The following is a 24,830-nucleotide window of genomic DNA, read 5'->3' as shown; positions in this document are numbered from 1 at the left end:
CCATTTTTTTAGTGGTGAACGTAGTGAAGTATTATTCCTGAGGCAGGGTTTGAAGGGTGAGTTGATGGTGCTGGGGGCGTGTATACCCTGAGTGTTGAACAGCCTATACCACGGAGGGGTTATTCTAAAGTGTCTGCCTGACACCAGCCTCAGATACTTGACTGGTTGAAAAAAAAAAAAACAACTATTAAATGTTTTTCTGACTCTATATGATCAATGTAGAAAATACAGAAAAACACAATATGGAAAGTGACTTGTAATCCTTCTGTCTGATGATGGTCGCCTCACTGCCGTTGACTGTGGTAATTAGCAGGTCATTGAGCTCCTCTGAGAGAGGCTCTCAGTAGAAAACCTGAGATGGACAGATTGCAAGAGTTTGGAAGGAGCGTAGAAGGAAAGGGTTTTTGATAGTGAAGGCAGGGAAGACTCATCCTAGTAGAAAGTAGAAGAAGCAGGCGTCGTCTCTGGTCTGGCACGAGGTGTTTTTGCAGACCAAGCAGAAGAAATCAATGGAGAGAACCAGGGAGGGTGCACGGCGAGCTGGAGGTGAGCTTGAGTGAGAAGTGCCCGGGGCAGGTGGAGAGGCTGTGTGATCTTCCTCTTTCTGTAAAGGACGAGTATGTTCCTTACTGAGGGGCACACAGGTAGCAGTGTGTTAGTCAGCTCTCTCCTGACCATGGCTGATGCCTCCAGAACTCATCCTTCACATGTTCCTTCAGCGTCTGAACCACAGTCTTCCTCTTTGTCTTTCTCCTCCCAGGCAGGTGACACTGGAAACTGGCATCACTGTCCCAGGACCCAGGTCTGCTAATGTCTCCTCTAGACACCCTGTGGCTGGCCACCTCTTGGCCTGAACCACCACCCCCTAAGCCACCTCTTGGCTTAGGGTGTTTCAGGAGAAACTGCTGTGTTTGACTTCATTCCCTAATTGGACAGGGATGAAGTCTAGAGGGGCTAAGGTAACTTGGTTGCAAAACCAGTCGGCATGTTCGGGTGATTTTCTGTAGCAAAGTGAAGTAACTTCATGGAGAAAACTGGTCATCAAGTCAGCCTTGGCTGGGGACTGGTAGGGCCTGCTGAGCAGAAGTAAGGCTGGAATGAATGAAGCCCAAGCTGCTGGTTTTGGGGTCCGTGCTCAGGGAGAGCCTCAGTGAGGACGCTGAGATGGGGGGCTGTTATGAAACAATAGGACAGAGGGAAGGAGAGACCGAGGCCACGAGGTTATAGGACAGGCTACACATTCGAGAGACTGGGAGTTAGGAAGGCGGTGGGAGTCATGAGGATGGTGGTCTTCTAGAAAGCAACCCAGGCCAAGAGGTGGCCAGCCACAGGGTACCTAGAGTAGACATTAGGAGACCTGGGTCCTGCGACAGTGATGCCGGTTTCCAGTGTCACCTGCCTGGGAGGAGAAAGACAAAGAGGAAGACTGTGATTCAGACGCTGAAGGAACATGTGAAGGATGAGTTCTGTAGGCATCAGCCATAGTCAGGAGAGAGCTTGGGAGACGGGCAGAAAAAGGGGAAAACGCCTAGCCAAGCTCCTGTGAGCCACAGGGACCCACCTAGTCTCCACTGAAGAGACTTTGGGGCCAGACTTTCTCCTGTCACCTTTCTGCCCCTTTCCATACCTGGAAGCATGTGCCAGTCACATGGGATTGCCTTACACTGGGAGGACGCCACTGGTTATGACCTTGTACAAAAATGTGAAAGGATGAAGTAAAGCCAAAGTGCACACTCTATCATCTTCTAATTTTTTTTAATTGAAAGGAAGTGGCAGAACCACTTATGGACCTGAAGGAAGGAATAGACCAGTTGGAGAACAATAAAACCTTGGGCTTTATCCTGTCTACTCTCTTAGCCATTGGGAACTTTCTAAATGGAACTAATGTAAGTCTCCCCATCCTTTTCCTCCTACCTCCCTGGTCACAGAATCCCCTCCCTCCCCTTGCTGGTGGATCACTGATCTTCTGAGGCACAGTTGAACAATTTTCACTGATGTTGTTTTTTGGTGAAAATTTAGAGGTTTTGTCCTTAAAATATCAGGGCCTGTTTATTCAAGCCTGTATCTTGCTGTAAATAAGAAAATGTAAAAAAATAAGCACATTATTCCTTAGGAAGGTTGGCTCCTCTCACAATTGACTTTGGAAATGTTTTCTTCTACAGTTTTCTTCTTTTTCTCCCTGAGCTTATTACTTAAATATTTGTACCCATACACATTGTAAACACACTTAAACAAAAAACTGGCCTATCTTTAGCCAGGAAGTAGAAAATCCCCAGCAGGGAAGGGATTAGGGAAGTTGTGGCTGCCTACATGGCAGAAACCCCACACCCAGCACCCTGATTTAGGAGCAGAGCCCTAGCCCATGGCTGACGGCCATGGTCAGGAAGGGCTGGAGGCTCATTTCACTATCAGGGTGGCTGGTGCTTGTGTGGTCCGCTAAGGACGTTGAAGCACGTGGCCTGAGATTCTTCAGTCTCCAAGAGGGTGTTAATTCTAACCATTTGTACCTTTCTAAGAGCCTGCATAACACTTGTTCTCCACATCCTCTCCAGCACTTACTGTTTATAGATTTTTTTTTGATGAGGGCAAACATAGAGAACATCAGGGGAAGAAGGGGGTAGGACAGATAGAGAGAGTAGCTTTTAAACATAGACATTGCCATATGTAAAATAAATAACAACGTGGGAAGTAGCTGTATAACACGGGGAGCTCGAGTTGGCGCTCTGTGACGACCTAGAGGGGTGGGATGGGGTGCGGGGGTGGGAGGGCGGTTCACAGGGAGGGACATATGTCTACTTATAGCTGACTCACACTGTTGTATGGCAGAAACCAAAACAACATTGTAAAGCAATTATCCTCCAACTAGAAAAAGAAAAAAGCTTGTTCTTCCATTCTCTTATGTTATGTTGCCCAAATAGGCCAAAGCGTTTGAGTTAAGCTACCTCGAGAAGGTTCCAGAAGTCAAAGACACAGTGCACAAGCAGTCACTTCTCCACCACGTGTGCACCATGGTGGTGGAGAACTTCCCGGACAGCTCGGACCTGTACTCGGAGATCGGGGCCGTCACCAGGTCAGCCAAGGTACGTGCGGGCCACGGCGGGGCAGGTGGGGCCCCTCTCCCCCAGAGCTGGGGGTCTGCACCCGCCATCTCTGCAGAGGGAAGGCCCTGTTAACCGAAACGCCCACATGCTGCTTGCACCACCTGCTCTAGAGTCTGTGAATAAACCTCACCTCCTGCCGTTTCTAATGGACTTTTGAGATCACTTTCCCATCTCTGGTTCTCTGTAAGATTCTTTCCTGCTGAGGTATGTGAGGCAAGCCTGCCGTTCCCAGTCAGTCCCAACCCCACGTCCCCTGGTCAGCCGCCGTACTCACCAGGCTGGCTTCTCCAGAGCAGAGAAACCACCCAGCTGGTTTTAGGTGACAAAAATGTCCAAAAGATGCACTTTGGCCCCACTAAAACTTCCATAGGGCCCTGCAGTGAGGTGTGGAGCCAGGGAACTAAGGGCACGCCTGGCCCCCTGCCCCTCACAGGTTGGCCATGCCTGTGATCTTACACCGAGGGAACAGTTTTATGGGGCTGTAAACAGTGTATAGCATTGCCCCCTTAGCTGCAGTCTCTTAAGCTTAGCGCAGAGTTAAAATCTTCATGAACTTTGGTTTAGTGGTGAGAGCTGGACAACCAGCTGCCCCCGCTGCAGGAGCATTATTGCAGCCAAATAACCACAGAAGGATCCCAAATACAGCAGAACCGGGAGATGTGAGGGTCTTGAAAGCAACAGGGAACTCGAAGGGAGGGTCTTCAGTAGGACACAGGAGCCAGGCCTGTGTGGGAAAACTCGCAGAAAGACAACCTGGCCGAACTGCATTTAGCTCTGGGACTCACTGGAGTCTAGTATGGTTGTAGGAGGGCTTCCCAGGTGGCTCAGTGGGTAAAGAATCTGCCTGCAATACAGGAGACACTAGTCACATATGTGTGTTCAATCCCAGCGTCAGGAGGATCTCCTGGAGAAGGAAATGGCAACCCACTCCAGTATTCTTGCTTAGAGAGTCCCATGGACAAAGGGGCCTGGCGGGCTACAGTCCATAGGGTCACAAAGAGTCGGACACAACTGAAGTGACTGAGCATGCACACATGATCATCGGAGAGACTGTGGTGGGCAGGAAGGGGGAAAGGCTTTGCTAAGCTCCCCTTCAGGGAGCTCTCCTCTCTCTGTCTTCCCCATCAGAGCTGGCTCTTGGGGACTTGCAGCCTGGGACCCTCCTTCACCTTCCCCTAGCTGGCAGCTGCCAGATCCACTGAGCAGGGTGCGCTGAGCCAGCATGATGGGTAGTCCTTCCTTGAAGCAGAAACAGGCATGACCAGCAGTCTTGCAACTCAGAGTAGACAGCCTTTTCTATTTCATAGGCACTCTCACCATATTTACTCTGTGCCAAGCCCTGTTCTGAAGTCTTTAGAAATATTACTTCAGCATTCTAACCAAGGCAAAAAGCCCCTCTGAATGTCCCAACAGGGGTCTTCTAGTTGCTGCTCTGACATCCCCCCATGAACACCTTCTCAGAAGACTGTTAGGAGTAATTCTTGAGGTGAAGTCTTCCTGGCCTCTGGATCCCCATTTCCAGAATAAGTCAGTTTCCTTTTTACATCTAGTCCTTTGTTCTTTCCAGGGCCTTCTACTGGGTGGAGACTGCTTGTGCCGAGAATTGCCCTGGCTTAGGCCCCCTGCACTAGACTGGCCCCCCGTTTCAGGCCTTTCCTTGTTTAAAACCTGACTACACAAGCCAGAACTGTGGGTCGCTTCTCCCTGTTAACCTTGGCAATTCTGAAGGATGACTATTGACCCAGGTCCTTGTGACTTCAAACAGGAGGCCAAGAGGGCCCCTACCACCACTTCTTAGCTTTTACTCTCAAAGTTGGGAGACATTGAGGGGCACCTTCTGTGTAGACAGGTACACAGCCTACATCAGGGATTCCCCAGCCACATTCATTCCATCCCCTGACGTGTTGCTTTGGGGGTCATCATTGCAACCCCACAAGGAGCAGGTAACTCTAGTGTGTGGAGGAAAACTTTGTCCCACCAGGGCTTGGGGGTAAGTAAGTAGAGGTGGGCATAGCTCTGGCTGCTCCTAGAGAGGTTGAGGCCTCACAGGCTTGTGCAGTGCTGACAAGTCAGGTTACCTTTCAAAGAGAAATAGTGACAAGTGGTCGCTGACCTGACCTCACAGCTCCAGAAGTGAAGGCAGGTGTCAGTGCAGGCTCTCCCTTGTGTTAGTTATCTACAGCTGAGTAACAAATAACCCCCAAAGCTAATGGCTTAGGACAATGTATTAGTTTCTTAGGGTTGTTGTGACAAAGCACCACAAACTAGGTGACTTAGGAAAACAGAAATAATTTGTTCCACCGTTCTAGAGGCCAGAAATCTGAGATCAAGTTGTTGGCAGGGTAAGTTGCTCTTGAAAGAGAAATGTGTGCCATATCTCTCTCCTGGAAATCACCCCAGCCTCTTCCTTCACCTTCACATGATGTTCTCCTTGTGTGTCTGCATCCAGATGTCCACTTCTTGTAAGGATACCAGTCATATTGGACTAGGGGTCCACCCTACTCCAGTGTGACCTCATCCTAATTCAGTTAATTACATCTGTAATGACCCTATTTCTTAATCAAGTCACATTCTGATATACTGGGGCTTGGGACTTCAACATATGAATCTTGGCGTGACACATTTCAACCCATAATAGACAATAAGAAACATTTCATGAATGGTTGTGTCTCCAATTCTCTTCTGGAGTTTCAGTCAACATTTCAACTGAGGCTGCCATCATCTGAAAGCTCAGCTGGGGCTGGAGAAGTTTTCCCCGTGGTGGTTCACTCCCCTGCTGGTTCTTAGAGAGAAGACTGTTTCCTCCCACGTGCGCCTCGCCCAGGGCTCCTTGAGTGTCTTCATGACATAGCAGATGGTCTTTCCCAAAGTATGTGATCTGGATAGAGTGCACAGAGGTCCATGCAGATGCTCATCCCTTTTTATGAACTAGCTTTTACATTCTCTTCATTAGAACCAAGTCACTAAAGCTGGCTACATTCAAAGGGAAGGATTGCTGGCTTTACATTTTGAAGGTGTGAGTGTCAAACAATTTGACACACTGTGTGTTTTCCCCATGCCGTCCCTTCTGCAGCCCTGGCTCTTGTCCCTGAGTTGCCCTGCTCCAGCCCAGACTTGATAAGATCTGACTGCCTCACAGCACAGCTCTGTGTCCTCGTACACACGGAAAGTGGCCCGTTTGGGCCTGTTGTCAGGAGAGGGCTTCCTGGCAATGACTTCCTGCTTGCAACAGAAGGCCAGGCCAGCTCTCTGCCTGGGGTGGGATATTTTAGGGACAAACCTAGACTTAAGACCTGATTGTTACAAACTTAGACTCTGGAGCCAGAGGTATTTGGGTTCAAATGCCAGCTCCACCACCTCCCAGCTGTGTGGCCTCTCGCAAGTTCCTTAACCTTTCTGTGCAACAGTTTCTACCCCAGGAAGTGGGGCCAGTAATAGGATCTGAGGCCATGAAGTAGTGTGAAGGCTCAGATCACGGTGGTGCCATCAGTGCAGCAGGCAGCTAGCTGAGGCAGCCTTGCTGCTGCTGCTGCTAAGTCACTTCAGACGTGTCCAACTCTGTGCGCCCCCATAGACTGCAGCCCACCAGGCTCCTCTGTCCCTGGGATTCTCCAGGCAAGAGGACTGGAGTGGGGTGCCATCACCTTCTCGGGAGGCAGCCTTGCAGCTCTCCTCAAAAGATGATCCATTAATCTCCCTCTTCAAACAGCTTTTGGTCAGCGGCTCCCCATCTGCTTTCTATTGGCAGTGAGGTTGCTTTCCCTGCTTTTAAAGGCTCACAGTGGATTCTCTTCCTTGAAAACTCTCTCTCATGTTGGTGTCTGTTCACCCACTCTGTGCCCACTGCAGTGTTGGACAGGCATCACCTGTTAGACCAAGGACTCAGTACATTCTGAGCTGAACTGAAATTATTGAATTTATTAACGTTATTAAAAATATTGTGGCTCAAAGTTGCTGCCAGGTGCAAATGATTAGACAGGTTACAACTGGCTTCAAACCTCCTGCTGCTGCTGCTGCTGCTGCTGCTAAGTCGCTTCAGTTGTGTCCGACTCTGTGTGACCCCATAGATGGCAGCCCACCAGGCTCCCCCGTCCCTGGGATTCTCCAGGCAAGAACACTGGAGTGGGTTGCCATTTCCTTCTTCAATGCATTAAAGTGAAAAGTGAAAGTGAAGTCGCTCAATCGTATCCGACTCTTAGCCACCCCATGGACTGCAGCCTACCAGGCTCCTCCGTCCATGGGAGTTTCCAGGCAAGAGTACTGGGATGGGGTGCCATTGCCTTCTCCTGGCTTCACACCTCCTAGACTTCTTTGATATTACGTGTTGATCTCAGGTCATCTGGATCCCTTTCTAGACTTCCTCTTTGAACTAGTCAGTCCTTCTTTTCTAAGGCTGCATTTCTTTTTCTTTCAGTAACATGTCAGATTTTTTTCTCAGCTCCACTGTATCATAGGAAAATGTAGCCTTTTCTAATCTTGATCCCAAATCCCTTTGCTTTCAGGCAAATGATTTTTCTCAGTGTCCCACGACCCCCAGTGCTACCTGAATCCCCAGCCTCTGCCTCAGCTTGCCTTCTGCTTCGGCACCCATAGTACCCAAGAAATGCATGACGTGTGCTGTCGTGCCTGACCCCCTGGACATCCCCTTTGCTCAGCACATCTTCATCCTGTCTCGTGACACATCTTCTCACAGGACCAGCCTTTCTTGACTTGGCCATTGTCTTTCTCAGGGTGGGGCTGGAGGGCTGAGGTCACTCCAGCCGGTCCTTTTGGGCACTCACCTCCAGGCCCTGCTCTCGTGACCACAGTCGCAGCATCTGAGCAATGGCGGCTCACCTATCCACACTTGCTCTTTGTCCTCCTGACCCTCATTTGCTGTCGCAGCATCTGAGCAATGGCGGCTCACCTATCCACACTTTCTCTTTGTCCTCCTGACCCTCATTTGCTGGTCCCTCGCCCTGTCCGTCTCTCACTCTCCAGCCTACTCTGTCGCCTCCCTTCAGCTCACTGGTCTGTCTAGTTCTTCCTCCCGCTCCTAGTCTTCTCAATTTCTTTCCTCTCTCACATCTCCCTCCATTAAATATCCTTCAGTGTATTTACCTCATGGATAACTCTCTGATTCCCATAATTTTTAGACTAGAAATTCCATCAAAACATTCCTTTAGAAAGCCTCATCTCAGTTCACTTCAGTCAATACAAACTGGTCCCCCTTCCCCGAAGAGCAAAGTGAATGCTCCGTCACATGTGTTCTTTGCACACATGGTTTGCATCTGCTAACAGATGGGGGTGGACCACACACTGACTCTCACCCGGACACACAGGCCTGATGGGTAGTGTATGTGCTCAGTGATCACCTGTCCGCATGGTGAGCCTCCTGGGGAACAGCAAGCTGGTCTCTTTCTGCATTGATCTTTGTCTTCCTCATACCTGGGGGCGGGAGGTGGGGACTGGCATGCACTCCTCGCTTCTCCCTGAGTGTTGTTTGAATGAGGGAATGAATGGATAAATAATTTGTCATACAGTGTAAAAATGATAATGGTGAAGAGAAGCTGGCTGCCCCTTAACTGGCCCTAACATATTAAGACCATCCATGTCTGAGTTTGGTGAATTCCTCTAACCTCAAGTGAAATATCTAAAGAATAAGAGAGCTCTGAAAAATTTTATGAGACATCTGCTTAGTTCATCTTGTACTAGGGTTCATTGATATCATGTTTTAATTTACAGTTCCCAAAGACTTTCTTAATATTTCTTTCCAAATATGGGAAAAAAAAAGTGACACTTGTACTGAGTTCATTTGGAGAAGTTTTATCACTAAATAATTTGATGTAGAGATAATGACAAATACACATGTGGATAATTTTTAGGCCGTAAATACGTTTGTATTTCAAGATGTAAATTGGGTTTTGATGTTTGTTTCTTCCCGGAGGCAGTTCGGTTTCCTGGGTCAGGTTGATGTCTGGTTATTTCAGCACATTTGTAATGTTCTCTCTCTGATTTTCAGGTTGACTTTGATCAACTTCAGGATAATTTATGTCAGATGGAGAGACGATGCAAAGCTTCATGGGATCACCTCAAGGCAATTGCAAAACATGAAATGAAACCAGTTTTAAAACAGCGAATGTCAGAGTTCCTAAAAGACTGTGCAGAGCGAATTATAATTTTAAAAATTGTCCACAGAAGAATAATTAACAGGTGAGTAAATTGAGGAGTTCATGCAAATATCAGTAAAAGGGCGTGTTGAAGATATTCTGCAAAACAAGATGTGAAGGTACATATACGAACATACTGAAAATCTTGGTACATAGCAAGTGTACCTTTGATGGACAGTCTGCTTAATTTTTCTTAAACATACACGTGGCCATAATGCCACTGAATCTTGGAAGGAATCTCAGAGATAATATCGTCCCAAAGTCCTACTCGATCAGGAACTGCATCTGTAAGATCTCTGGCAAGCTGGCCTCTGCATCTCTGCACCTAGTTGAGCGGTTCTGCCTATAGAGAATACACAGCCTTGCAAGGCAGCTTGACTTGTTAGGAAAGTCCCTTCCTCATGTCGTCCACAGTCTGCCTTCCGAGACCTTTCACTCATGGATTCTCGGATGGCTGCTCTGTATTGAGCCTGCCTGGAGGCGGCCCGCACCCCACAATGTGCATCATCCTCTGGACCAGCCTTCTTGAGAGTCCCAGGATCCATGAGGATCCGGGGAGACACAGCGGTGACATGGCAGGCCTTGCTTCCTGCAGGGAGGCTGGCGAGGGTCTAGGGTGGCTCTATGGTGGTCCACAGCTGTCTTCCCTGTAAGTGGTAGCAGCATCAGGACGGGGTGCCCCAGCCCCCCGGGTCAGGCTGTTTCCTACCAGGCACCCCCACTTGGTTCTCCTTTGTCTCGTCGCAGAGCATGGCTGGAGGTCCCTCCTGCTGGCCTCTGGAGTCTGAGTGCTCTGTCCTGGGCCCTGCTCCTTGGTGAGCAGAGGTGCAGGCCCGCAGGCCGTGGTTTCCCTGGAGCAGCTGCTCTGTGAATAGACCTGCTGAAACAGGCCTCACTGCAGCTCTGTGAAGGCAGGCCTCCCTCTGGGTATCTGAATGGCAGACCTTCCCCGGAGACCTGCTCTTCAAGTCCACTCCCACTCCTGTGCTTGAGTACTTTATTACTGTCTCAGACAAATATGTGGCATGTTCACTTATCCTTGTACCTTTCACATTTTTAAAAATCTTTTCTCTTTTCCTTCCCTCCTTTCTCTGTCTTTCCTTCTTTCCTTCCTTCATAGGAACCCACACTGAATTTTTTTTTTTTTAACCGTGCTAAAGGATATTTTTATTTTTTATTTTATTTTTTTTAATTTTATTTTATTTTTAAACTTTACATAATTGTATTAGTTTTGCCAAACACACTGAATTTTTTAAAAGCCTCCTTTTCCTGTCTGCCTGTGAACCTTCTCCCAGTGTGTATGATGTGCTGTTTGGGTGATCATACCTCCTGGGCCTTGATCCAGGCTTTTTTTGGTGGGCAGGGGTAGTCTTTAAGTGTTAGACCGGACAAGAACAGGGGACAGAATCTTCCCTCCAGGTTGACAACTATCCATTACTCAGTACTTTTGGAATTTAGTTGTTCATCTGTAAGTCGCCCTCCCTGTTCTTCATCTGGACCTCACAGCTGCCCTCCGGGTAGGAGGATCTTATCAGAGATTTTGTCAAATTTCTTACTGAAAGCATAGTACACTCTGCTTTTAACATGGTTAAAGAGGGGAGGCAGAGAATGTAAGCGGCTTTGGCCCTCCATGCTTTGTGTGATACAAGCAATTTCCAACTTAAAACGATTCAAATAAACAAATAGTTTCCATTTGGAATGTCAGGAAACTGGAGCAGTTTTATGAAGGTCTTGTAAAGCTATTATGCCTGGTCACAGTAACCATCTTATCCCGGAAAGTTTAAAACTCTGTTTTGCTGATACATCTGTTCCCTAAGCTATTGTGTGTGTGTGTGTGTTTATGTGTGTGTATGTATATCTGTATATATATATAGATATACATATGTGAATATATATATAATGCATGTGTAAAATGTATATAATGCATACAACATTTGCTCTGATTGCCTGTTCTTCCTGGTAAGCTGGTTGGCCAGCTGTTGCTTGCTCTTGTATAACCTGGATCCCGGAGGCTCATTATTGGGCACCCATTTGGCCTCCCCCCCTTTTCTAGCTCCCATGGAGCTAATGGGGCAGGTGCGTCCACCTCCGTTTCCTGTCTGATGACACCTCCCCACCCCCACTCCCGCTTAGTGACTCCAATGGCCCCTTTTAATAAAGGAGCAGAAAGAAGAACTTAGGCAGTTCTCTTAAGGCAATACCTGACTTTCAAACCGTTGCCTGAGAACATCTTGTTCCAGATGTCCGAAACTACAGACTCACCTGCCCTTTTCGCTGCTGTGGGGACAGGCATTCCCACCCTGTGGGTGTGCAAACCCTGGTCAAGTCTCAGAGTCACTGGCTGTAGTTACACCACAGCAGGCCCCGCAGAGGGACCAGGTGAGAGCTGGGAGGAAGGCTTTCCTGGGAGGCATGGAGAACCACCACATTCTGTGGGGAAAGTCAGGTGGAAAACAAGTGTACACCCACACTGGCTTCCTGGTGCCCCCAAATCCACCTCTCCCCACCCTCAGCCAGATACCGCACTCATGGACACACGTGAAGGCAAGAGGGGATGGTGGAGACGGTCAGAGATGTTTGGTTTGTGCCTCAGAACACTGATAAGAGGAACTAGCGCCTCTGTAACCTTAAGACTTTCTTGCCATGTGTTCTGAAAGTTACAAACTTAATTAACAAAAATCCCTCAAACCAGTGTGATGGGATGGGTGGGTGGGAGCCTCAAGGGGGAGGGGATGTATGTACATATAGAGCTGATTCACATTGTTTACAGCAGAAGGTAACACAACATTGAAAACCAGTTATATTCCAGTTAAAAAAAAAATTCCCTCGAATGTTTTACTCCCTTAAAGGTACACTCATTTTGCTCTTCTCTAGTAAGGCCACAGTCTCTTTGCTCAAATGGACATGAGTCTTTTTTTCAAGCATACAATGTACTTTCTTCTCTGTTTGCACAATGTATATTTGAATCATATCTCCAATTTATATGTTAAGATTGGATCCCCTCTAGATAAAAACAATGTTCTAAAAAGTGGAGGATAAGGAATCTTGGGTTGTATTTATGTATGAAAGAGAACCCAGCTGTGATCTGATTGGTTCTCCCTTGATTCATCTTACATATATTCATATAGTATAGTATCCTATCCTAATACGTTTAATATCATGTCATATTTCCAGGGTACAATGTCAGGTACTAATAAGAGCCAGGAAGAAAGATTAAAGAGTACATTTGTGACAGGGAGTGACTGGGAGGTGCTGTTTTATTTGGATGATTGGGGGAGGCTTCTTGAGGAGGTGATATTCGGGCAGGAACTTGAGGGATAAGACAGAGCAATCCAGGCTGCTGTCTGTGGCAAGAATGCTTTGGGCGTAGGGAAGAACTGACAGTGGAGGCCTTGTCAGGGCCTGTGGTCCTCCCAGTGGAGTGGCCGCCTGTCCCTCCTCACGGATGCTGCAGGCTCTCAGCTGTGTCCCCTGAGGGTCCCCTACACACCACATGGGGGGCCTGAGGTGGGCTTGTTCAAAGAATCATGAGGAGTCAAGTGTGACTGGTGTCCTAGGCAGTGAGGTCAGAGAGGTAGTGGGGCCAGTTTTGAGTGAGACGCCACATCTTGTTTATTCATCTGTTGATGGACACTTGGGTTGTTTCCCCTTTGGGGCTGTTACGAATAGGGCTGTCATGGGGTTTGTGTAGGTTTTGTGTGGACCCATAGTTCCATTCCTTTTGAGTAAGTGTATAGGAATGAAGGGGCTTCCCAGGTGGCGCTCGTGGTAAGAAACCCTCCTGCCAATGCAGGAGACTTAAGAGACGTGGATTTGATCACTGCGTCAGGAAGATCCCCTGGAGGAGGGCGTGGCAACCCACTGCAGTATTTTTGCCTGAGAATTCTGTGGACAGAGGATCCTGGTGGGCTACGGTCCATGGGGTTGCACAGAGTTGGACACAAGGAAGGGACTTAGCACGCACACACAGGGATGAAACTGCTGGGGCACAGAGTGGCTCCGTGTTTAACTCTGTAGGAGCTCTGTCTTTTCCACTGCGGCTGAACCATTCTGCGTTCCCACCAGGACTGTGTGAGGGCCCCCATTTCCCTGCATCCTCACCAATGCTTGTGCTTGTCCGTCTTTTGTATTATAGCCATCATAGTGAATGTGAAGTGGTGTCTCACTGTGGTTCTGATTTGCATCCCCCTAATGACTAACAGTGTTCAGCATCTTTTCATGTACTTATTGACTATGTGCCAATAATCTTTTTGGAAATGTCTATTCAGATCTTTTGTTAATTTTTTATTTGTCTTTTTAGTGTTGAGTAGTAAGATTTATCTATGTTTTCTGGGCACAAATCCCTATTAGACATGATTCACAAATATTTTCTCCATTCTTTGGGTTGTCTTTTCAATCTTGAGAGTATCCTTTGAAGTTTCTAAATTTGATGGAGTCCAGTTTATCTATTTTTTTTCCTTTGGGTGCCTATGCCTTTGGTATCATATCTAAGAAATCATTTTCTAATACAAAGTCATGAATTTTTATAGTTTGTTTCTTCTTAGTTTTATGGTTTTAACTAGCATTTTTGGTTGTAAATAGCATTTTTCTATCCCTTTCTAATTTTATGTTGTATGTTCTCCTTTAGTATTCTTCACAAATAGACTAATCTACTGTCCCTCATTTGAAAAACATACCAAACCCCTTTTAAACTGTATAAATTAAGTGATCAAAAATGTTTTTTTCTACAATTAGTGATATCAATTATATATACTGTTTGTTGTACACAAAAATTTCCCTTTGTCTCCTAGTAGCTTCTTTCTCATTTCTTGAATAACTAAAAATTAGATACATCTTTGTTCATTTTTCTTTTCTAAAAGTTTTAAGTAAATAGAATTCAATGACTTTAATTTATATACTAAATAGATGAAATAAATTTTATTTGCTTATAAACATCTTTTTACAAATCATTAATTAGCATGTTATTCAAAATATGTTCCTGTCAATTCCATCTATTCATTTAACTCCTCTAAAATTGCTAAGCAGCATTTCTTTACCCCTACTCAGTTTTCATATGAGCTAGAAAACGTGCAATACTTTTCTTAAAAGTGAAAGTGAAAGTCGCTCAGTTGTGTCTGATTCTTTGCGACCCCATGGACTATACAGTCCATGGAATTCTTCAGGCCAGAATACTGGAGCAGGTAGCCTTTCCCTTCTCCACGGGCTCTTCCCAACCCAGGGACTGAACCTAGGTCTCCCGCATTGCCGGTGGATTCTTTACCAGCTGAGCCACCAGGGAAGCCCTTTCTTAGAATAGTACTTTATAATTTTTCTTATAAAAGTTTTACACACCAATTAAAAAAAAAACATTAAAACACAGATAAGAAGGAAACAGTACTTAATCTCCTGAAAACATACCACCTCCATCAGTGAGAAGGTTAGCTGAACTTGACTTCTGGTTACATTTTCACTCTTTCAGTTCAGTTCAGTCGCTCAGTCATGTCCGACTCTTCGTGACCCTATGGACTGCAGCATGCCAGGCCTCCCAGTCCATCACCAACTCCCAGAGTTTACTCAAACTCATGTCCATTGAGTCAGTAATGCCATCCAACCATCTCATTCTCTGTCGGCCCCTTCTCTTCCCGCCTTCAATCTTTCCCAGCATCAGGGTCTTTTCCAATGAGTCAGTTTCTTTGTGTCAGGTGGCCAAAGTATTGGAGTTTCAGCTTCAGCATCAGTCCTTCCAATGAATATTCAGGACTGATTTCCTTTAGGATGGACTGGTTGGATCTCCTTGCAGTCTAAGGGACTCTCAAGAGTCTTCTCCAACACCACAGTTCAAAAGCATCAATTCTTCAGCACCCAGCTTTCTTTATAGTCCAACTCTCACATCCATACATGACTACTGGAAAAACCATAGCTTTGACTAGACAGACCTTTGTTTCACTCTATAACCTCAAAGAACCCCAAGAACGAAGAACAATGTCTTTGGGTGTTTGTTTTTTTTTTTTTAACTGAAAGTCTGCAGACAGCCGATTTTTGTTCCTCAAATCTGAAGTCCTTGCCACCATTGTTTCTTCATGGCAGGTTCCACTCCTTTCTCCTCTTTATGGGCCACCCACCGTATGCGATTCGGGAAGTGAACATAAACAAGTTCTGCAGGATCATCAGTGAGTTTGCACTGGAGTACCGAACCACCAGGGAGAGAGTTCTGCAGCAGAAACAGAAACGGGCCAACCACAGAGAGAGAAACAAGACCCGGGGGAAGATGATCACTGATGTAAGTTTCATGAAGTCAGTTTCTTTACGTCATTTATTCTGAATGTCTGATCAACCATAGAACCTCTCCACAGTTTAGAGGCTGCACTTTTCTCTTTTTTTGATTGTGAAAAAAATTTGCCTCTTTTAAAAGATGCTCTTAAACTGTCCCTCTACCACTTCGGTGAAAATCTGAAATATAACAAACTTCAAACTAAGTTGTAAATTAAGGAGGGGTGGCTGGTGGAGGAACTTTAACCTACCATACAAAGTAATTAACTTGGTGGGCTGTGTGATGCTGCTGCTGCTGCTGCTAAGTCGCTTCAGTTGTGTGCGACCCCATAGACGGCAGCCAACCAGGCTCCCCCGTCCCTGGGATTCTCCAGGCAAGAACACTGGAGTGGGTTGCCAGTTCCTTCTCCAATGCATGAAGGTGAAAAGTGAAAGTCAAGTCGCTCAGTCGTGTCCGACTCTAAGCGACCCCATGGACGGCAGCCCACCAGGCTCCTCCACCCATGGGATTTTCCAGGCAAGAGTACTGCTAATGACGTTGAATACTTGATTCCATTTTCAACCTTTGTGAAGTGACTAGAATTGAAAGAGGAGAAGAAAAAGTCTAAAAGATAATGACACCAGAGGAAGACAAAGGTTCTGATTTGAGAATTGATATAGGATTTTAATAATCAGGATAATATTACATAATCAATCAGTTGACACATGGACCACCCATTCTAGGCATTTGAATGGAGAAATAACTGATGTGGTTGCTCAAAGACATAATCTTATGGGCTCTTGGCAGTCCCTTGAGTTAGAAGATAGGAGAGCCCAGAGGACAGTGAATTTAGCAGGAGTCTCTGATGGCCCCTTGGGGAGCCCTGCACACTTGCATGCCTCCCCAGCCCCTGGGCTTGTCCTGCATCTCTTCCACCTCAGCACCGAGCCCACACACACCGTGGACGCCGTGTGGAGGGCAAAGTGCTGTGTGAAGATGCCAGAGACAAAGACACACAGCGCAGGTGCCTCTTGCTGCTGGGCCTTGATGAAACGTGTTCATTCACTTCAGTCATGTCTGAGTCCTTGCGACTGCACGGACTGTAGCCTGCTAGGCTCCGCCCCTCTTTATATCTATCTGAGAAGCACAGTGCCCCTCAGATCCAGGGAAGAGAGTAGGTAAAGGATTAAGACACAAGGAGTGACCTCATCATGGGGGTTGCAAGCCTCTGCTGAACCCAAGTTAGGCAGGTTTCTCTGGGGAGGAATACGCTCAGTTAAGAAGACCTCACTGAGGCTGCCTTCTGTGCCCATGGTGGTCAATCATCTTGTAAGACATATAATAGGAAATATGATTGCTAGTCATATTCCTGAGGGGTGTGACCTTCTCAGATGAATTATCTTAGAAATTGTGTTTCAATTTTAAGGCATTATGAAGGAGAACCAGGGACTAGTCTCCTTACCATTAACCCTACACTTGATCCTTTTTTTCCTTGGAATTTGCTGAATCCTTAGGGAGTGCCCAGATCACATTTCTGCAGAAGGGACCCTTTCTACAGATTGTTCTGAAGACCAGTGCCATCAGCTGAGTGTTCCATGTCCTCTCCTAAAATCTGGGTTCAATTGGATCTTCAGCTTCCTGGAAAGACAGTGAATCAAGAAGCAAACTGAACCCACTTGGGCAAACTGTGGCCTACATTTCATTCCAAAGTATTATTTTTAAAAGTTTAAAAAGGGAAGTGCTTATGTTTGTGGCAATGAGACACATTGGAGTGTGAAAAATACAAACTCAATATGCTTATAGTTACGAAAACACATCAGAATTTCTTGCCAAATTCTTGAGATTTTTTTTTTTTTTTTTACAGATCCCACTAATTTTTAAATTGTGTCCTTTTCTGAAAATATTCAGTCCTCCTATTTATAAACAGGGGTAAATGTTTCTAGGATTGGATTCAAAACTATTTAAATTTGCATTGAAATCTGGACAGCACAGGTTTCTTCAGGGTTCACCCTCAAGGTGGCCCTTGTTTTTGATGGTACGAGTGGCACCATTCATGTAGAAAGATTGCCATCTGCTGGAAGATTAGGGTATTGTCACTCGACGCAAAGTACGCAGCTTCAGGTTTTTCCAGCTGTCAGTTAAGCATCCATTGTGTGCCCACCAATCCTAGGAAGATGTGAGTACAGTAGCAGAGAAACTTGTACCCCACGGGTGTCATGATCCGGGTAGAAAACGACATATGCACGACTGAAGACAAAAGCAGGCAATAGAGAGTCGCAGAGCCCCTGAGCATCAGAGCTGGGAGTGACTTTTAGAGAAAACTGTGGGAAGTCATTTTTAATATAGATGCTGAATAATGAGGATGGAAGTGGTTGCAATTAGACAGAGAAGACTTTAGGAAAACCATCATTTTATGAGGCACAGAGAAGTCTGGGTAAAATCTAAAGACCCCGCATTCACAGTCAGCCCCACACCTGTTCTCACGTGCCCGTCCGTCCCCACTCTTCTTTCTCTATTTCTGAATGTGCAGAAGGCCTCCTTTCTTACTCTCCAGGAGTCCTGCCATGTAAGGATCCGTGAGAACTTAGCTCAAGCCTTTTCCCCTGTGTCCTAAACTAGTTCCAGGCAACACGGGGCATAGACAAGACAGCACAAGGCAACTGTGGCCCTTTCTGCCTCCATCACACCCTGGACGGGCAGTGAGAACGTAGGCTGTCCATCCCAGGATGCTTACAGCCCTGCCGAGGGCCGTGGTCCTCCTGGGTGAGACCTTGAATCTCCTCCAACCCCAGCTTCCTCTTCTGTGAAAAGCAAACGCTAGTGACTGGTGGGTATTGAGAGGGCTGGAGGTAAGCACGTGTGCTAATCACTGGGACAACGCCAACTCTCCAGTTAAGGAAGCTCTAAGATTTGCAAAAAAAAAAAAGTCGTCTCTCATCACAAGGCTGATTGCCTGGAGGCAGTGTAGAACTGGAAGCATTTTGTCATTTCGGCTCCCAAAAGTTTAGTCAGTTCTCAAAAACCTGCGTCTAATTTGCCGTCCTGGCTTGTAACCTCAGTGGAAACACAAGTTAAATTAAGGGTGTGTCTGATTTAGAATTAAGAAATTGACATGACTTTCATCCTCAATTTATTTTTGGAAAAGGAATATTTTATTTGGTTACTTAAAGCAGTTTGGCTGGTGATAATTAAAAGAATGGCGTGTCAGTTCAGACAGCCTCCATGAGGGACAGGTAAGATCTTAAAAATCGTTTGACGTTTCTGAGGAAAGAGTCAGGGGACCCGTCCTGCCCAGGCATTGGTCCCGCTTGTTCTGAGTGGCCTGTGTGTAGACGGGTTCAGGGGGACCCAGACCTGGCAGCCTGGGCAAGGAGAGGCTCAGCACCGGAGGGAGAGGAGGGGACACAGTGGATGGATGGAGACAGGCAGAGGGAGGTCCTGATGGCTGGCAGGCGGTGCTGGGTTCCCTGGGACATGGCCAGCCCAGTGACCAGCCAGCTGACCATGGTCAGCCCATGGCCAGACCACAGAGGTCTTTAACGGTTAGGGGACCAGGTGAACCAGTTTTTGTCCTCCTAGGCAGCCTCAGGAAATTGGCCTGACCTTGGTCAAGACTGGTCTTGGGACTCTCAGAGAGTGTCCAGACAGGAGGGCTATGCAGGCAGGACTCGGCAACTCACATCAAGAAGGGTATCCCCGCTTGCAGCGGCTGAGTCCTTTTATTGGAATTTGATGTGGCATTGAGATGATCTCATCTTTGCTGACTTCTGTGCCTTCTGAGCATCCCTTCTGTCTTTCCCATCCTGTCCTGTCCTCTCGAGTAGACTGACGAAGAAGACGAAGTTGAGGTAGGATGTTTATAAACATGGAGAATGCCATGCGTGACCCTCCCAAGTGTGCCATAGAATCTAACCTGACGTGAGCGGCATAACATGCCAGCCCTGTTCAGTGCATTAAACCTCGCATGACTGTTTTCTGCTGGGTTTCCGTGTGATCACTAACCTCCTTACTGGGTTCTCGTGGTGTGTGTCCCAGGGACTGACTGAAGGGAAACTGCACTTTCCCAGCTGTCCCCGAGTCCCAGGCCCTGTCAAGGGTGGCAGGGTCAGCCAATCTCTTCCTCCCGCTGGACAGATGGACGAGGGGTGGGACGGGTGGTGGCTCCTTCCCTGACCCTGGTGCAGATGCCAGAGCCAGAGGCCAGGGCAGGGCTGCCCAGACCAAGGATGAGGAAGGAGCCACGCAGATGGTACGAGCCACGACTGTGCCCTGGGCTTCAGCACCAGGGCTGAGAGAGTGGGTAAAAAGAGGAAGCCAGGGATGGATGGAGCTGCTCTTTGCAAGTGTTATTCTAGCGGACTCTTTATTTTTCAACCAGATGTTTGGCTGTGTGTGCATATGGCCCGATAGTCTAGCATACCTCTTATAAAACATACACTCTATCTTTGTTTAGCCTAGAATTAGAGAATCTCATCATGGGAGTGTAATGCTTGTGAAAACAACTACATTTTTGACACAACGAGAAGGAAGTGAGTGTTGCCAGACACCAGTTTCAGCACGGATTTCTGGGCCATGTTCTGATCTGGGCCCTGAATCAAACTCTTTTGGGGCCTTTGGCAAATCCCTCCATCTTGGAAGGCCTCAGTTTCCTTCTCTGTAAAGCGAGGGGGACAAGATTCTGCACCTGAATCCCAGTTTTAAATTCTACCATAATAAGTGATCCATACAAATGCTTTAACTGCTTTCTGGCACCACATTTGAAAAAATAAATCACACTGTATCTGATTAACAGGCATGTTTCAATACTCACATCCAGCCTTTGGTGTTAGATTTGGTTTCTGAGTTCTTCCCAGAGTTGCAGTCCATCGCCCCCTGCCGGCTTCCCCTTAGGGAATCTGCAGTGAGCCGGGAGACACATTACAGTAGAGGGATGGGTGTGGTCCTTCTGGGACCAAGGTTTCTCTTTCTGATAAGGGAACTTGCCCCACATGCAGCCGTCTGTCATCAGTTCATTGACGCCCTCACTGACTGCCATCACTAATGCATCTGCCAAATGCTCGTAAAGAAAAATAGAGAGAGACAGAGAAGGCTTTCCTCAGCTGGAGGTTTGCTGAGCTTGAGTTGGTTTTGGGGGCGTCACCTCATGCCGTAACCCCCTTGCTCTTGCAGTCTGGCAAGTTCTCTGGCGGTTCCCCGGCGCCCCCGAGCCAGCCGCAGGGCCTGAGCTACGCGGAGGATGCTGCTGAGCACGAGAACATGAAGGCTGTGCTGAAGACCTCGTCCCCTGCCGTGGAGGACGCCACCCCGGCGCTGGGCGTCCGCACCCGCAGCCGTGCGAGCCGAGGTAAAGCTGTCTTCCGGGGTGGTGCCCGTGGTGTCAGGTCCCCCTACAGGGTCCAGGTAGCTGTGTGTCTGTCCGGGCAGTGGGTGGTCCACTCCCCGGGGCTCTCTATACTGACGTCATCACACTTTCCTTCACTCTCACCTTTGTGATCTGCCTTCGTAGCTTCATTTTGGAAACCAGCAACTTTCCCCAAAGCACAGCTTAGTTCACACAGGAGGCATGAGTACTGTGAACGAACCCTTGTGGCTTAAAGCTGAGATCAGCAGGACTTCCCTGGTGGTCCAGTGGCTAAGACTCTGTGCTCCCAGTGCAAGGGGCCTGGCTCAGTCCCTGGTCAGGGAACTGGTTCCCACATGCCACAACTAAGAGTTCACAGCCAAATAAAGACAAATATTTTTTAAAAACAACCAGAGATCAGCAAACTGTGTCCTCCAAGCCAAATTGAGCTGGCCATTTACGCTTGGAAGTAAGGTCTTAGTGGAACACAGTCACCTTCCTTCTGTGTATATGTGCCGTTTACGCTGCTTTTGCACTGCAGGGCAAAGTCGAGGGGTTGCGACAGAGACTGCTGGGACCGTGGAACCTAATGTTTCTCCTCTTGGGCAGCATACAGAAAAAGGTTGCTGACCCTTGAATTAAAATACTGTCCCTTTTTGCCTTTTAAATCCTTGGAGCAGAGAGGAAACTCAGCTTCAAGACGGTAAAGACAGATAAGAGTTTCCAAGTTTGTTTCATAAGTTGGAAAGGATTTTTAACTTGGATTAAGAATTAAGATGTCTTTCGCATCTGAGAGTGCTTCCCCGTGTTCCCCTGGTCTGGGCTGATGCCACATTTACCTTCCTAAGTTCCTCGCTGCCTGCAGGGTCCAGCCCATGCTATTCGTGTGGTATGCTGAGGTCCCCTGGGGTCCGGTCCCCGCCTGGCCCCCACACTTGGTTTTCACTTGGTCCCACGGGGTGTGCATCACCCTACTCTGCACACCCTGTGTCTCCCTGAGGCCCCACCATGGCTCCTGCTGGCCCCTCTCCTCTGCCTGTCCTGTCACCGCCAGAGTCCACCTCCTCCACGCTCTCCACCTCACCACGCACTCCTGAGACCCCAGGTTAGGTCTCAGGAACTTCCAAACTTTATAACTAAAGAGGATGAACTCCTGGAGGATGGACTTTGTCCTCTTGGTGTTTGCTTAGCACATACTGTTGACACAGACTAGAGGAAGCCATGTATTTATTGCCCAAATTGAAATGCTTTAGAGTGTAAAAGTGGGAACAGTGACAGACTTGATTTTCTTGGGCTCCAAAAATCACTGCAGACATTGACTGCAGTCCTGAAATTAAAAGAGTCTTGCTCCTTGGAAGAAAAGCTATGACAAACCTAGACAGCATGTTAAAAAGCAGAGACATCAGTTTGCCAACAAAGGTCCATATAGTGAAAGCCATGGTTTTTCCAGTAGTCATGTACATATGTGAGAGTTGGACCATGAAGAAGGCTGAGCGCTGAAGAATTGATGCTTTTGAATTGTGATGCTGAAAGAGACTCTTTAGAGTCCCTTGGACTGCAAGAAGATCCAACCAGTCCATCCTAAAGGAAATCAGTCCTGAATGTTCATTGGAAGGACTGATGCTGAAGCTGAAATTCCAATACTTTGGCACCTGATGAGAAGAACTGACTCATTTGAAAAGACCCTGATGCTGGGAAAGATTGAAGGTGGGAGGAGAAGGGGCTGACAGAGGATGAGATGGTTGGATGGCATCACTGACTCAATGGACATGAATTTGAGGAAGCTCCTGGAGTTGGTGATGGACAGGGAAGCCTGGGTTTCATGCTGCAGTCCATGGGGTGTCTCAAAGAGTTGGACATAACTGAGCAACTGAATTAACTGACAGTGTCCCTGAATTTAGTTCCTTCTCCCCTTCTTAATGCTGGACCTTTCACGGGGCTTTTTCTTTGATAGACAGCTAAGAATATGCTGGAAGAAGGGATGCCTGCCTCCACCCTTCCCCATTATCCTGACTGAGACACAGATGATAAATAGAGCAGTCAGCCCGTGTGCTACAATCTAAATTCCAGACTAGACCCCAGATACATGCAGGTGTTACTGTTCACATCAAAGCATCAGAGATTAGGTTCTCTGTGATTTGGTCTTTCTGACCCCTCTGATTCTCAGGTAGTGTTTGATGTGGAATTAGGAAAAGAAAATAACTTACGATTTGGCAAGGCACAGGCAATCTTTTGGTGAGCAAAAGCAGACAGATGCAACTGTGACAGACCACAGCCCTGAGTACTTGGTGTGGGACATTCTGATTGTTTGGTTTTCTATGTGGAAAGAAAGGTGCCCTCTTCTTGGCCAGTGCTGGGATAAAAGGCCTCCATTTCTCAGATCAATTAAGAAGTGACAGGAGAGAAAGAGTATGTAAACAAGAAAGAATGTGAGAGGAGAGAAGAAAGTTGGTGAGGTCAGAAGGCGAAGAAAATAATACCATTAAATGATGCGCAGTAGAGACTGTCAGTCTAGACAAAGCATAAAGTAAGGATAAGAATAAAATAAAACAGCTTTGCACTGTTGGGTGTGAGGTTGGGAATCACTGGCTCCCAAAAGGCCTAGGGCCTCCTATGCATGAGTCTGCCTGTGCCCCAGCAGCTCTTGTAGGCTTTGTCTCCTAGGCTAACCGTGGCCACCAGGAGATCAAAGGCAGCATGAGCACCTGCACTGCAGTGACTCCAGCCATCATGAGTCGAACTGCGGTGCCTTCGTTGCTGCAGGTTGGTGCAATGAAAGCCACCCTGGAAGGTGGAGTCCAATATCGCTGTGCTGTGTGCTTAGTCACTTAGTCGTGTCTGCCTCTTTGCGACCCCGAGGACTGTAGCCTGCCAGGTTCCCCTGTCCATGGGGAGTCTCCATGCAAGAATCCTGGAGTGGGTTGCCATGCTGTCCTCCAGAGTATCTTCCCAACCCAGGGATCAAACCCAGGTCTCTTTATAATGGAACATAATTTGCTGTTGTTCAGTCACTGTCATGTCCAACTCTTAGCCACCCCCATGGACTGCAGCACGCCAGGCTTCCCTGTCCTTCACCATCTCTAGGAGTTTGCTCAAACTCATGTCCATGGAGTCAGTGATGCCATCCAACCATCTTGTCTTCTGTGGTCGCTTCTCCTTCTGCCTTCCATCTTTCCCAGCATGAGGGACTTTGGTAATGAGTCAGCTCTTTGCATCAGGTGGCCAAAGTATTGGAACTTCAGCTTCAGCATCAGTCCTTCCAATGAATATTCAGGGTTGATTTCCTTTAGGATTGACTGGTTTGATCTCCTTGCAATGGAACATAATGGGTTGTGCTAATTTGAAAAGAGAAAACCCTTCCATAGTGGAAAGGACAAAAAGAAAAAGATACTGCTGGCTTTGTGCAATGTGGGTTCATTTTCACTAACTGATGAAAAGGACTAGAAAGGAAAGTGGTTCAGTCTCTCTGTACTTGCAGAGACTTCTGCTTCCAGGTGGCTTGTCACAGGGAGTAGCAAGTCACCACCCCTGCTACTGTAAACTAGAAACTATAATAAAATAACAAAAACTTTCCTTCAGAATACATCAGAGAACTATGAAAGGAGAGAGAACTAGACAAACTAGAATTCTGGGTGAGCTGAGGGCACCTCTCTGAGAGCATTCACCTTGTCTGGGCCCAGGCTGAGAGTTAGATTTGCTGTGAGCAGAGTAACTTTAATAGTGAAGAGAATCCAGCAGAACTTTCAGTAGTCATGTGAGCTGGCATAAGAGGATGGAGCTAGAGAAGCTTCAAATGCAGACAGCTTTCTTCATGGGACATTTGCTAAGTACTGGGGCAGTCTGGGGAGGTGGGGAGTGGGAGGCTGTGTCAGAAAGGCTGTAGAAATTTTCCTGCAGTCTTGAAGTTCTGAGGAAACAAAGACAATTTAGAGTAAGCGCCTTCAACACATGCATACAGATAGTTAAAGACAGAGATGGACTGATTCTCAACGAAAACTGCTATTTGGCCC

General features: G+C 47.2%; 1 protein-coding gene across 10 annotated transcripts in view; it reads left to right on the top strand.

The window, feature by feature from the left end:
- Positions 1-24,830, top strand: part of FHOD3 (formin homology 2 domain containing 3) — a 521,961-nt gene that overhangs the window by 479,097 nt on the left and 18,034 nt on the right. For 6 of the 10 annotated variants that reach the window (XM_027526407.1, XM_027526415.1, XM_027526416.1 and 3 more), the window contains 6 exons: positions 1,767-1,886; positions 2,919-3,080; positions 9,103-9,293; positions 15,317-15,509; positions 19,304-19,327; positions 20,649-20,823. In XM_027526407.1, coding sequence (XP_027382208.1) covers positions 1,767-1,886; positions 2,919-3,080; positions 9,103-9,293; positions 15,317-15,509; positions 19,304-19,327; positions 20,649-20,823 — 865 coding nt within the window. The remainder of the gene's footprint in view (positions 1-1,766; positions 1,887-2,918; positions 3,081-9,102; positions 9,294-15,316; positions 15,510-19,303; positions 19,328-20,648; positions 20,824-24,830) is intronic. The other 4 variants (XM_027526417.1, XM_027526409.1, XM_027526413.1 and 1 more) reach the window with 1 other exon arrangement.

The sequence above is a fragment of the Bos indicus x Bos taurus genome, chromosome 24 (assembly GCF_003369695.1).
Source record: "Bos indicus x Bos taurus breed Angus x Brahman F1 hybrid chromosome 24, Bos_hybrid_MaternalHap_v2.0, whole genome shotgun sequence".
NCBI classification, from domain to species: Eukaryota; Metazoa; Chordata; class Mammalia; order Artiodactyla; family Bovidae; genus Bos; species Bos indicus x Bos taurus.
This window is presented reverse-complemented; position numbering and strand designations above follow the sequence as displayed.